The following is a 14,833-nucleotide window of genomic DNA, read 5'->3' on the forward strand; positions in this document are numbered from 1 at the left end:
ATTCAGTAAAGACAAAAGGAGAAAGTCATATACTTGTCATCACTACCATGAGCAGATACAGTACTAACCATAGCCTATGGGAGGGTATCCCAGCCAGCAGAGCTCTCTATAACAATGAACAGTCTCACAACCCAGACTCCTTGTCACACCATGTCTGATTTAGATGATGAATTTAATTTAGATTGAATGATTGATAGAGCAGAGAACAAGGGACACACGGGCGAGAGAGGGATGAGAGAGAGGATTAGGGGAGGGGAACAGAGATCCCTCCCTCCTGAACATCCTTGTAGGTCATGTTGTCGTCATGGAACTGGAAAGAGCAGAGATTCCCCCGACTCCTTATTTCAATAGCAGAAGTTGCTCCTCCTCCCCCCCCCACCCCTCCTCTTTGTCCCGAGGGTGTGACTCAGCCAACTCAACTGAAACGCTGACAGACAGAGAGACAGAGAGACAGAGTGGGTGGGAGTTCTAGGCACGTGTGGAGAGAGATAATACATTTGAAGCTAGTGTTTAGAAAAGGTCTGGGGTTAAACCCTAGTCTGTTTTTGTGTGTGTTGTTATTCTCATAGAGACAGTTCTTCTTGGTTCTTCACCATGATATGCAGGGTTCATCTCCTGATTCTGGGTGAGTCACATTTGTAATCTGTTTACACAGTGGTCATGTTGCCATGGAGAAGGTTCTGTCAGAGAATAACCAGAGTGTTTGTTCCAGCATATTTTGATAAATATATTATATTATATTTTGTGATTATTGATCTTCTATACAGACAATGTTTAGGTGGTAGCCAAACTTCTCAGTAATCCCAGAGATTTCAGATTTGGGGAGGGCAATGTAAGTATTTTTTAGATGTTTGAAACGACCATGCATTTTATATGTTACATATCATGTCTTGTTCATTTGGACTAGTTGTCTACTCCATTAGGAAATGAAGGGTCATTTTCAAATCATACTTTTTTTTTGTATTCCAAATCATCTATGATGAGAGTTGAAAGTGCTGGGGTTGAGAGATCTGTTCTGTGTGAAATCACTTCTTTTGAGCTTTAATTACACATTTCCACCAAGAAGTACATCTCTCAGCACTTACTAGTTCATTGACTAAGACAGTGCTCCTTCTGTGGAAACATTGACATTCATCAAAGAGTGGCACTTAAAGGACCTAAAGGACACACCGTTGTCATAACACTGGATGAGTTTTGCCGCCTGAGGTCTAAAAGCCTGAAGGAACTCAGATGAATTCGGAGCGGAGAGAGAGACAGAGATATAGACAACACAGCCTCTATTCTTCATCTAAAACTCTCTAAAGAGACCGTCTGTTTCTCTGCCTTTACAGTGATATTTTTACACTGTGAGCTCACCCCACAGCACTGACCATGTCTGATAAAGTCCACACTCACACCCACTCTCACAGTCACATACATCCTCCCTCAGACAAACAGAACGTTGTCCTCTGGTTGCCATGCCATCACAGCAAGGTGATAACATCCTGAGAGATTTTCGGTATGAAGTTGGCTGTTCATTGAAGTGAAGAGAGACTGTCATTGATGATTGTGTATCTGAGGATTGTCATGGTTGATGTGATGTTGTGCAAGATGAATCTCTTTTTAGGTGCCTTCAGATAGTTAGTGTTCCAACTGCTGAAACCTCTGCTTTCAAATGTTTAATATGCCAGGAGGATATAATATAGGCTGTTCAATGTGCTTTAGGAGGTACCTGAAAGTAGAGCTATGACGTCAACCGCTCTTGTAAAGTAGTTATGTGAAGAGTCCTTGGAGAGGCATAGTGGCAGTTGGAAAGTAACAGTCAGTCTAAACGATGGAGTGGAAGGTGATAGAGGAGAGGTTTTGGAGGGAGAACAGTTTTGGTTAGACCCCTGGTGGTCACTGACAAAGGCGAGTTAGCCTGTTTCATCACAAACACGTCAGTTACCCTCAGTTCCCATTCTCAGTTCCTCAGTTCCATTCTGAGTTCTATGCGTGTTCATGTAACCTATTTCTAATAACCCCTTAAGTTGAGTATGTGTAATATCATATATGTTCTCAAAGGTAGGAGCTCATAAGCACTCCCTACACGAGACAAAGCTTTATTTATTTAAATGTGTGTGTTTGGTTTGGTGTCCGCTGTTCTCCCCTTGCCTCACGTACCAAAGCACACTAGTGCATGTGCTTATTGGCAGGCTCAGAGCGTACACTCCATTAAGTTGTATTGCCTATTTAATTGAGGAATATTTATTATTATTGAGGTGATGACTCTGGATATTTATTGGTGCTGCTTAAGCAAATGTATTGTCCGAGACATGTAGTGTAGGCTATATTAAAGTGTGTAAGATTGGGTTAATCAGACTCGTTCCCCGAGGGAATTGACCACAGGTGTGGCCATGGGGAGTTGCCTATTCATACCTGTCCAAAGGTGTGTTTGTTAGTTTAGCTTGGGATATGCTGCATTGGGAGGCTGGTCAGAGCATGGTAGACCCCAACCTGCTCACAATTAAACCTGCTTAGGCATCTTCATAGTTTTTAGTCTTTACTTATTATTCACTTTTTTGCAAGAAATTACCACCATTATTTTTCACCTCCAACTCTGCCTCCTACTATCTTGCCCTTAAGACTGACCCGACACGTTATCATGTTCACAGTCAATGGTCATTTGACCGATGGCACCCTGGAAACTGTTTACCCCTTATTCAAACACTTTTTTCATAATCAATTACTTGTACTATGAATTAAAGAGCATCCGGAGCTTAGAAACAAAGAGTCTCTTTCTATGATCAATGCTTCTGGCATTCCTATCCACTCATTACCACAACCACAGTGGAGTGACTCTTCACTCATAATGCCTGATGACAAAGTCATCATCCACAGTGCCATGCCAGCTGATGGCTTCCTGTAGAAAAAGGAAGTGGTCACCTCCTGACACCCGTGTGAAGTTCAGGGGTTTTAATGGGCAAATCCTGTTAGCACAGTTGCTGTTGGAACAATCTAAGGAAATCCAAATGGGACACACACACACACCTTACACAGAGAGCATTGCAAAGGCCATGTTAAGATGAAGTTAATGTGCTAAAGCTATTACTCCTAGGTGCCTTTGTTTGAAATCTCTCCAACTGATAACATGAAGACATGATAACATTATGAGGACTTTCATAGTTAAAGCTTTCTTCTGCCAACAAATGTACCTCAGTGATGTTATTGTCAACAGTCGATATGCTCAGTGGGTTCAGCACCAAATCTGCTAACGGACCAATCATTGGAGAGAAGAGTGACAGTCCTCTGCTTCTTTTGTAGTTCTTCACCTCAGCCTGCTGATGGAACATGTGCTGTCAGGCTGTCCCGATGGATTCAACTCTGACCTAAAGGAGTGCCTGGGTATGAATACCTCTTATATCCTTTATTCTTCATGTTGCCAAAAGGAAGTTGTGAATCATCTATGGCTGTTCACTAGCTTAACCTTTCTCCATGCTGTGCCTGTTTCTTTGTTTCTGGCCCCAGATTTTGATGAATGTGATGTTGAGGAAGATCCCGATTATCCAGATGAGGTTATACCAATCTGTGGCGAAAATGCATCCTGCTTCAACACAAATGGCAGCTACTACTGCCAGTGTGAGAGTGGGTTCAGGTCACAATCACAGAACATACATTTTACTGCCGACTCAAGTGAGAAATGTAAAGGTAAGCATCCTTCCATTTTAGCTACTATAAGCATTTGAGTCAATTTCAGTATTGGCCAGAGACTTCAATCACACAGTTCAATCTAATCCATACCACTCATGATTGCTGCAATACTCAACATTCACATCAGGGCAGACTGACCTGTCCTCTTTCTTACCCTCAAGACATCAATGAATGCTTTGAAGAGAAGGACATCTGTGGTCCCAATGCCCAGTGTCATAATATAGCAGGGACCTACACTTGCACCTGTAATGAAGGGTTTTCCCCCAGTAACGGATTGGAGGTTTTTCATTATGATCAAGGAGTCACATGTGAAGGTAAGATGCCAAAGAAAACAAGAAAACACTGTTATAATTAGCTATGAGTGTATGATCCAGAGAGCATAAATGATCTTATAGCAACCTACTGTATATGTGAATCCGGCTTATCTGAAAGGTGGGAGCATATTGAGTGTTAACCAATTGTCTTCTCTTTACCCACATGTAGACAGAAATGAGTGTGAACTTGACAACACAATATGCGAGCAGAATGCTAAGTGCATCAACACCCCAGGCAATTACCACTGTGTTTGTGACTCTGGATTTGTAACAAAGACCGGCAAAACTAATTTCACAAAGAATGAAGGGCCGTGTGAAAGTAAGTGCAATGCCAGATTAGTGGGTTACAGTAGCATTGTACAGGACTGTGTGCTAAAGGTACAACATAGATTGTACTACAATTATACAAAATGAACAATGAGTGTACATCCAGATAGCTATCTGAAGTCGATTTAGAATTAGAAAAGTGGGAGCATATCTGAGGAGCATTTGAAGATATGAGCAATGGCAGATCATCAGATACTAATTACTGTCATTCCCTTAGATGTTTGTGTGATTGATAAGTCTGTCTGTGGAAATGGAACCTGCCACAGTGAAGACGGTGGCCTTCGCTGTGCGTGTCATGCAGGATTCACTAACTATGGCAACAGGCAGTCTAAATGCACAGGTGAGTTTCTCCATTTCAGCTGCAAAAATAAGTGTTTGTGTGATTGTGTGGATTTTTTCAGCTTATTAGTTATGCGTAATCAGCTTCTCTCTTTGAGTTTGGTGAGCAGGTCTCACCGTTAACATGCTTTAATCACAGATTTTTCATGTTTCCATAGAGTTGAAATGTAACACATTCACCAGTGAAAGCAAGCTTGTGAAGGTAGGTTCTATGAGGATGTAAATCACATATTTCTTTAAACAAACAAAAAGCTCCCTAATTTATCCTCACACTCTCTCTCTCTCTCTCAATTTCTCTCTCATCATTCCTCATTCTTAGGCCCTCCCTGACTTACAGAATGTTCTGACCCAGCTGAGCAACAGTTGTCTGGAGTTGAGTGAGAGTGAGGAACCAAGAGGAGTGGATGGAAAGGCCTTGCTGGAGGTATGGCTGCTCATTCATAACTTCAACATTCAACTTTGTCTAAACTGACATAACCCACTTGAGCTCAGCCTACACTTAACCCATGATGCATGAACTGAAAAAACATTTGAAAAGATTAACACTGCTGATGGTGAATGTTAGCACAGCATGTTGAAATGGAGGCCTAAATGCCCTCTCACTCTATTACATGGTGTGGGGAAGTGTAAACATAAGGTTGTGGTCTGTGTATGCCAAAATGAGTGAGTCTCTGTGCTTTTGACTTCTTCCTCTTCCCCCCTCATCTCCTCTTTCTGTGGCTGTAGAGACTGTTCTCTATGATAGATCGGCTCCTGTCAGGCGGGCCTCTGAATGATAACAGGAAAGTGACCGCCCTGCTGGTCCTTGTTGAGCAGGCAGTGAGGATGATTGGACCCCTGCTGCAAAACCCACAATTCAGGAGGTCCTACACTCACACGGGTAAGAGAACATCCAGAACTACAGTATTTATACAACTGCAATAATTTCCTGTTCACCACGAGATGTATAAACTCAGTCATTTTTGTTTAGACTTGTACAGTTCCCATACGGAAGACAAGTAGCCTACCGGTAATTATTTCAAGAGGTCTGTTGTATAACATAATTTGTGGCAATTTTTCAATGCCGGACAAACTCTTACTGCAAGTGTTGGTTTAGGACTGTTTGTTAAAAAGAATTGAATATGTTTCCTCACAGAGGTGGAACTGCTGGTGCAGAGAAATGCAGTGCCACCCCTGGGACCCCTCACCTTGTCCTCCGACTACACCCAGCTGGACAGCCACTGGGAGATGGCTGCAGGAGAACCCTCCTCCTACCCAGGTCATCCTCATCATCATCACCACCACAATCATCAGAAACGTCTTCATACTATGGATTATTAGCTTTTACGATACTTCTTATGTGTATGAGAAAATGCATGTCCATGTATTCCACTGTGTGTTAACTCCTAGACCTTTGTATGTGTTGATTTCACAGGGTTTGCAACAGTGTCCCTGATCACCTATAAGGGTCTGGAGAATTCCATCAATGACTACTTCAAAGGGATGAGGGCACAAGAGGGCGAGAGATTCCAGATCAACTCCAAAGTGGTGACAGCCACCGTCAGTAACATGGACACAGCAGTCCTCGAGAAACCAGTCACACTCACTTTCTCCCATCTGGAAGAGGTGAGAAGAAAAAAAAACAGGACCCTTATCTTATTGTGATGAATGTGACTGTGGGGGGACATGCAGCGTTCGGCCTGTAGAGGGAGCTACAGGACCGTGGCCGGGGTTGTGTCGGCGAGACTTCGTTGCACACCTGTTGCAAATGAAGTCTCGTTAGCGAGTGCTTAACATGTGTGTGCTTCTGCCTTTTCAGTAGGTGGGCTGGGAACGACGGAGGTTTCCGATACTGACGGCTGGAAAGTCGCTAGGACTTTAAGACGGGCTGAAAAGCTAAACCTGTGCATGAGTGTGCAAATAAACGGGACCAAATCCCTCACTAAAATACTGCGTCTCCGCCTGGTTCTTGGGGTTCTTCTGAGCGAACGCCAACGACACGACCTGTTCAGCGGTCCAGGGCAGAGAGCAGGCCTCCCCGATAGCAGTCAGGGTCTCCTTGGCCTTGCCTCCACACTTCACATCTCCAACCTTGTCCACCAGGGCTTCCAGCACCGCAGAAGCAGACATCTTAGAGAACCTGCCCCTCTGGGCTACCACCGCTGCCACCTGGAGCTTCAGCTGCATCACCTGGAAGTTAGTCTCCTTCCAGCCAGGTTTCTTGGCCAACAAGCGTACCAGAGCCTGGCAGGGCATCTCACTGCGCCAATGTACCAACGTCCGTTGTACACAGAGGCAGACGCAGTATTTTAGTGAGGGATTTGGTCCCGTTTATTTGCACACTCATGCACAGGTTTAGCTTTTCAGCCCGTCTTAAAGTCCTAGCGACTTTCCAGCCGTCAGTATCGGAAACCTCTGTCGTTTCTTGGGATTTTTATGAATTTCCCATTTCATCTACCAGTCCAACGAGGGGAACTACACCTGCGTGTACTGGGATACTGAACTGGGCAATGGGGCGTGGTCAGATCATGGTTGCGTTCTTGTGGAGTCCAACGCTAGCTTCACAATGTGCTCCTGTAACCATCTCAGCAGTTTCGCCGTGCTCATGGCCCTCTATGAGATTAAGGTGAGGATTTCTCTGTTGAGGCTGTGCTACTACAGAAAGATACTAATTTCACCATGTGTCAATTCTTTTAAGGCAATTGTCATTTTATGTCAAACTGTTTGCATCCATTTGTGGACAATCATAGAAAGAGACAAGCTCTAAATTGCGACTAATGACTGCAAACTATGGTGTACTGTAAATGCTGTGGATTGTGAGACTGAGGTGACTGTGCCTCTGTCCATCCCTACAGGACCAGTTCCAGCTGCAGCTGATCACCTGGGTGGGCCTGTCCCTGTCCCTCCTCTGCCTTCTCCTCTGCATCCTCACCTTCTCCCTGTGTCGCTCCATCCAGAGTACCCGCAACACCATCCACCTCCACCTCTGCATCAGCCTCTTCATAGCTAACCTCATCTTTCTCTTTGGCATCTCCCGCACTGAGAACCAGGTAATACCCCCAGAGAGAGTAGGATAACACTGAGTTGGTATTTAGATTATGCAGGTGGCGAGGTAAAAAGTGTGTGGGATGGGATTTATATGTATGCAGTCAGTGCTGGTTAGTGCAGCCGATACGGGTGTGTACGTGGGTAGTGTTTTAAACAAGTAATAGATTCTATTATTATTATTCTCTCTCTCTCTCTCTCTCTCTCTCAGGTTGGGTGTGCCGTTGTAGCAAGCCTTCTGCACTTCTTCTTCCTGGCTGCGTTCTGCTGGATGTGTCTGGAGGGGGTGCAGCTCTTCAGGATGGTAGTGCTGGTCTTCAACACCACATTCAGACCTCTATACATGATAGCAGGGGGCTATGGAGTTCCTGCCATTATTGTCACCATCTCTGCGATTGCCAATAGCAAGGGATATGGGACCAAGCACCAGTGAGTGGCTACTGCCCTGTTGTCATCTGCTCCAATCAACTTTTTTTCTGTTTGTCTCAGGAGGCCTCTGTCATTTTGTGTGCGGTGTATCGTATCTCGTATCAATATGTTTTGCCTATTGTGTATTTCAGCTGTTGGCTCAACCTGAATGATGGATTCATCTGGAGCTTCTTTGGCCCTGTCTGTGTCATCATCATGGTGAGTGAGGCAGTCTTCTTCACTATCTTATTGGATAGAGATGGTGAAGAAAGACAGGAGAGTAAGGAGGAGAGGGTCTGTCTGCAGGGTATGTCTGCAGGGCATGGGCACTGTAGGCCATAGTGCTAGACCATTGGACCACCCCAGGCCACACTTAGACTTGTTTTTACATCTCCTCTTCTGTCTCTTCTTCCAGGTGAACATTTTATTCTTCCTCATCACAGTGTGGAAGTTGGCTCAGAAGTTCTCGAGCCTGAACCCTGACTTGAACAACCTGCGCAAAATCAAGTGAGTAGGTAAAGACATACACATGGACAACCCATGGTGACTTGTACAAAGCCAACAATCTGACTGTGACTTGGACGCCTCCTACAGGGCATTTACCATCACTGCCGTGGCTCAGCTGTGTGTGCTGGGCACCATGTGGATTTTTGGCTGTTTCCAGTTTGATGAAAGCACTCTGGCCATGTCCTATCTGTTCACCATCCTTAACAGCCTGCAGGGGGTCCTGTTGTTCCTCATGCACTGCCTGCTCAACAAACAGGTGCGTCACACCCGATGGTCACACCCCTGTTCCAAAGCCAAACTAAAAGCCTGAAAGGATTTAGTCAAGCAGATGTTACAGTCAATAAGATTCATTACACCTAATGAGTCGTCAAGGAATTTCAAGAATACTGATTACTATTGCACTCTGCTCTCCTTTGCCCCCTGTAGGTGAGAGAGGAGTATGGCAAGTTCTTGTCCAGTTTCTACGTACCACAGAAGAAGTACTCAGATTTCAGCTCCAACCAAACAAGCAAATCACAGGTAGGCTGCTATTTGCACTCAAATAAATGTCTCTGACACAGAAGCATCATCAAAAATACCTTTTAAAACGTGCTGGAGTCATGCCTTCCAACACTGTTACACTGGGGACCAGAGGGTAAAGTGCAGTAGGTTCTGCATAAGGCTATCTACAATGTACCACATATTACTGTAATTAGTATATCATATGTATATACACACAGTCAAATACATTCACAAAACGTTCAGATCCCTTCAAACTCAATTTCTCAGACTGTGCCCTCTTAACAGGTTGGCAGGCAATTTGGAGCATTTGTTTTACTGTTCATTGTAAAATCATCTCCCATCCAGAGACGGGTTTAATAAATCAGTCTATTAATGTGATTATTACTGTCCCTGGTGTGGGAAGCATGGTCAGTTCCTTTCTAATGAGATTGCTTGAAGGATATTCAGGAGCTTCTTAGCACAACAAATGTGAAAGTCTCATTTAGTCCATTTCAGAGGCAAATTTATGATTCTGTGCCAGAGCTTGAAATGTTCCAGAAATAAGGAGGCAAGGGGGTTGGTGTTTAGTGGAGCATTTAGTCTGAGAGTGAGCAGTGCCACCTCTGCATTAATAAAGAGCTTGAGTCTAATCACATGTAGACTGACTGGGATGTCTGTCTGGTGTTTGTGTCCCCCAGACCTCCAAAAGCGCCCAGAACACGGGAGAGTCCCAGATCTGAAGGACCAGACTTTGACCCATGATGCTTTCAGGACTGACCCTGTAATGTACCCATCCAGCATGCCTGGGTGTTTTTTTAAGCTTTTAATCATGATGGATTAAGTAGAGTGAATGTCATAGTTTTCAAGTTAAAACTTAACTTCATTGGACTCATTACAAGATGCTGTAAATATTACTGTACTTTCCCATTGGGCTGGCCTGAACATGGTTTTAAGCTAAAACGTCAACAGTAACAAATATATTTATTGTATAGTTTTACACAGATTTTCTATTTACAATTCCATGTGTGTTTTACAAGCCTCATAGTTCTTTTAATATGCAGTATTTTTTACCATATGCATTGCTGGGCAGAACCCCCTCTGACAACCCCTTTGAACAGTGGTTGAACTGGTTAAATCACAGATTCCACACCATGGATCGCTGCATTATCCAGGTACTTTCTCTGATCATAAGACAATCCAGATTAAAGCAGCTAATATTAAAAGAATCAAAAGTTGGCATGGGTTTATTTAAAGCATTATTTAAACCATAACCATCGAAAGAGGGGATTTGTGAGACAAAGGTGAAATTGAAATGTATGTTTGTGCATATTGTTGTATAATGCTAAGCTGAGCTGGGTGTTTCTGAATGTTCAAGAATAATTATTGTGATATTGATTGTAACATTGGTTTTAGTGGTATATGTAATTTTGAAGCCAAAGAATGAATGAAATTACTATGTAGTAGTTCTCTGCTCTGGAATTTCTCAAGCAACAACATTGTATTTATGTTGTAACATAAAACAGTAGTAGCCTTGTAATTGTAAACAAAAGTTGAATAAGGATAATACACAAACCACGCAACCAAATTACTATGTAAGAACCAACTATGCTCTTATTGAAATAAAGTCACAGTAGTTGGCTATTCTTGGTCAGTTTTCAGTCTTCTACTGAGAACAATGCTTTTTGATACAGTACTATTCACTCTGTTTTGACACTCTTTATATTTGCTAGATGTTTTGAATAAATGCTGAAAGTATTAATTGTGTTCTTTTTTGCCTTTTGTTTTTAATCAACACCACATGTTAATCAACATCTAAATCATGATTTACAGCAATACAATGTGGAACAATATAGTGTATATATACAGACAATTGTCATGTCAAGATTGTACAATACCTGCCATGGTTGAATGCTGATGAGGCATTGTTAAAGGGTTTTTAGTTGGTTCAGAGGACTCTAAATGTAAATGTTCAGTGCGGAGCAGTGGAAGCTTCATCAGAGTGGAATAACCTGTCAGAGATTGCAAATTAGCAAGCACAATTGAGGGAAATTACTCCGAGCCTCAGCAATTTCACAGCAAGAGTCACAAGGTATGAAAATAGGAAATGTTCAACCTGAAGTATTTGACTAATTGCTCATGATTGCCTGAGTAAGGCTCAACTAATTCTGAATGTTGCACTCAAGTCAGTTAGGATACCTAGTAATAAAATAATAATAATAAAAACAGTCTCTGCATACCTACCAAATTCCAGGTGTATGTCAACAAACTGTTTGTTTATGGTTGTTCCTGAGGTTTTGAGGCTGAAATCATAAAAGATTGGAACCCGAGTGATAAAGTTGTAGAAGGAAAGATAACCCTCTCCCTCCTCCCACCAGTTTGTATTCCTTTCATACACATATTGAATGAAAGTCTCAGAATATAGTAAGTAATACAACTTCAAGAATGGAAATATAGCTCATTAATGTATTAGGATGGATAGATTGCTTCCATAAACTCAGCTATCATCTCACACTGGGAGCTTGAGAGTGGTTGAATGAGCCCATGGCTTATTCCTGGCTTACACACACCGTGGGAGAGAGACTTTGTGCTGCTCCACTATGTAGGGGTGTGGCTCATAAATTGGGAAGTTATGGTTGTACTGTAATTGGGATCTATGATACTGGCCAATACAGCAAGTTGGCCATTGTGAGAAGAAATTGAAGTGAAAATGGTGTACAGAGCTTCATCCATGTGCAAGATGAAGGTCATTATTATGCCCACACTCCTATGGTGAATTTTTTAACCACAATTCTCATTCCTCTCCCACCTGCTGTTTTTCACCCCTCTCTCATCCTTATCAATCCCTCTCCCCCACAGCTCTTTGTTGTTAGGTGCCCATCTGGCTTGGGAACTTACGGAACCAAAGCGGGACATAAGAAGAGGGATTTTTCTTCTCCGGTTTATTCTTTCCATTAGCTTTGAGGTAATCTTGGTGAGACTAGGCTTTCCTAGTTTGGAAGTTTGTAGAAAGTAGCTGCAAATGGGTGGAAATGAGTGATGCCTTGTGACACGTCATACCAATCAAATACCTTGCTTGGACTTACCTTGAATTTCCTTCAGGTTTTCTTCCATTTTCTACAATATTGCAAGCTAGCATAGGCAACACCTCTCTGCAAAATAGTCCTACCTAGTTGGAAAAGATTAAACAAATAACAACAAACAACCATTCTACAGGCATGTGGGGGGGAGGTTTCTTGGAATGTAACATCCAATGAAATTGCGAGCACATTCTCCCAATCAAATTCAATCCAAACCAGATCAGATAATCTAAAATTCTCCAGACCTCCAAAAGAGGCGTGAGAACAGCATGATTTGGAGGTCTGGCTACACGAGACTAGCTTTCAGGGGACACAATTAGAGGCTGTATATACACCTCTCAGAATGTTAGCAATACATTTCCAAATGTGATTTCTCTCAGCAGGCCCTCTACAGCTTTCCTTGGCACAACAAGCACAGTGCATTAAAGCAGAATCATATTCACATTAAAAACTTTCAGTGCAGGGAGAACAGAATCTTACTTTTAAAGCCCCTGATAAAACCAACTGAAATTGGATGCACCTCTGGATTTATGCGAGGCCTCTTTACCACACCTTGCACATCTCCTATGGATTGTTCATTATTAAGGTGAAGTCCCATGGGTAAAGGTAGGGTATCAAATAAACCAGAATGAGGACCCCTAGCATGTTCATTAATGGTGAATAAAGGGATAGACTTCCTGCTCTGACTTTTGTTATGGTGTTTATGTTCTATTGCTGTTCTGTTCCTGATTTCACAGGGTCCTTGGAGACTAATGGAAGTATACAGATCCTGCCAGGCAGAGAAAATTGCAAATTGAATGGCATGCAGGAGACAGTGACAGAGTCACATACCTCAGAGCTAGACTCCTACGCAGTGACAAAAGAGACTGGTAACTTAAATGGCATTATCATCAATAAATTCAATAAATTAGGCCAATTAACTCATAAATACCCCTGACATTGATTATTTGAATGCTTACTCATTCAATTACAAAACAGTCCATGACAATGGCAAATGTTGAATTTACCCATTTTAATAATTTTTTAAAAAGGTTCTAATGTCCTATAATGTGCAATGCTTTCATGGGTCATCAAACAATTTCTAAAAATTACATTTTGTTTACAGATTCAAAGGATGCAAAGGAAAATACCTCAATGAGAGCAATGATGGAGGTATATTTGCCAACATATGATAGGATAGGAGTAGTTCATTAGTGTCTAATAGATAGAGCATTATAGACTAGACTACATGGACACTAGATTATCGAGAGTCATGGTAGATAATCTATATGGACACTACAGCCAAGGCAAGAGATCTGTACTGTAGTACAGTAGAAGCAAAATATGCCAGGTCCACAAAATCCTCATATCTGTTCACCTGTCGACCAAGTGGCACTCAAAAGTCATGATCAGAGACAGACTGTGATAAGTCTCTATAAACTCTACAGTATAAGAGTACTACACATAATGCTAATAATGTATGTGGTACAGAAAAAGTGAGAAGAAATGCACAGGAATTACAAATAGATGAAGACCGAAGATGGGAAGAGGCTCCAAGATAAAGAGTAGAGAGAAATGACGCAGGTCCTGCAGACAGAGATAAATGACAGGAGAGTCGGAGAGAATCAGAGAGAAAGAGAGACAGAGAGAATCAGAGAGAAAGAGAGACAGAGAGAGAGAAAGAGAGAGAGAGAGAGAGAGAGAGAGAGAGAGAGAGAGGGAGAGACACAAAGTGAGGGGGAGCTAGGGAGTAAAATGACTGTGCCAATGATTGAACTATGATAATGAGGAGAGAGGCAGTAGTGTAGTGCCTGCAGGCTTCAGTGTGACAGACCTACAGGATCCTGGCACCACTGCGGACAAGAGAGGCAGATTTTGGCATCGGATGGGTAAGACTTCATACTTCATCCATCCTCCATTCTGTGCCATTCCACACATTTACATGCATATGAAGAACCATCCGTGATTGATTGTGAAATCTTTATGTAAGTATGCATTTACTTTGTAAACCATTCAGTTAGAAAAGTCAGAAAAGTCAGTTAGTCTCTCTGCTTATTATGCAATTTAACCAATCCAAAAGATGAAAAGAGTTCTGAGGATGCTGCAGTTACTGAACAGTATCTCTTAAGGCGCATCGATCACACCCTAATTATAATGATGTGAGTATTTCATGAGTTAGACGTTTGTGGAGGGAGGCTGTTTTTATGGCATACAGGAGCCTAGTTTTATGGCATACGGGAGCCTGCAGTTCCATTTGATACAGAGAACCTGTGCTCTGTGATCTGTGGATAGTTACAATACAGCATGGCCCACAGCATCAAATGACATGATGGGTTTGACATGACAGGTGTCTTTTGTCTTTGTCTGTACCCTGCCTCTCCTCACAGCTCCCCTGTGGTCCTATAATCAGGGGCCTCTTTGTTGTTCACTCACACTCTTGAGTGAAATTCCAGCTTGCTATCAAGCTCTCTCCAACATATCTTGATTGTAAAGGGTCTCCGAAATGAAGAAAAGAGAGGTGACAGAGAAGGTGCAAAATGCAGAAGTAAGGGGGAAAAAAAGAAAGAAAGAAAAAAAGAAAAGAAAAAATGAACCCAGCATGTTAACAAAGCTTTGCTGATTATGTCAGTGCCCTCTGACGATCCCATCTTCATGCATTGTGCACATGTGTGATCTGAACAAAGGCAGAGGACAGGTAAGAAGGGCCAT

At 42.5% G+C, this 14,833-nt stretch overlaps 1 protein-coding gene across 1 annotated transcript; it reads left to right on the forward strand.

The window, feature by feature from the left end:
* Positions 1 to 473: 473 nt before the first annotated feature.
* On the forward strand, positions 474 to 10,327 carry adgre5a (adhesion G protein-coupled receptor E5a). Its single transcript, XM_083677478.1, has 19 exons — positions 474 to 625; positions 3,283 to 3,363; positions 3,487 to 3,666; positions 3,831 to 3,983; positions 4,153 to 4,302; positions 4,528 to 4,650; positions 4,808 to 4,851; positions 4,969 to 5,073; positions 5,376 to 5,529; positions 5,785 to 5,907; positions 6,064 to 6,254; positions 7,090 to 7,254; positions 7,484 to 7,678; positions 7,885 to 8,102; positions 8,234 to 8,300; positions 8,497 to 8,588; positions 8,676 to 8,844; positions 9,015 to 9,107; positions 9,767 to 10,327. Exons 1-19 carry the CDS (start codon positions 595 to 597, stop codon positions 9,806 to 9,808), a joined length of 2,376 nt encoding a protein of 791 aa, XP_083533604.1. The 5' UTR covers positions 474 to 594; the 3' UTR covers positions 9,809 to 10,327.
* The last annotated feature ends 4,506 nt before the right edge of the window (positions 10,328 to 14,833 follow it).

Source organism: Argentina silus (assembly GCF_951799395.1).
Source record: "Argentina silus genome assembly, chromosome: 9".
In the NCBI taxonomy this organism is placed as follows: domain Eukaryota; kingdom Metazoa; phylum Chordata; class Actinopteri; order Argentiniformes; family Argentinidae; genus Argentina; species Argentina silus.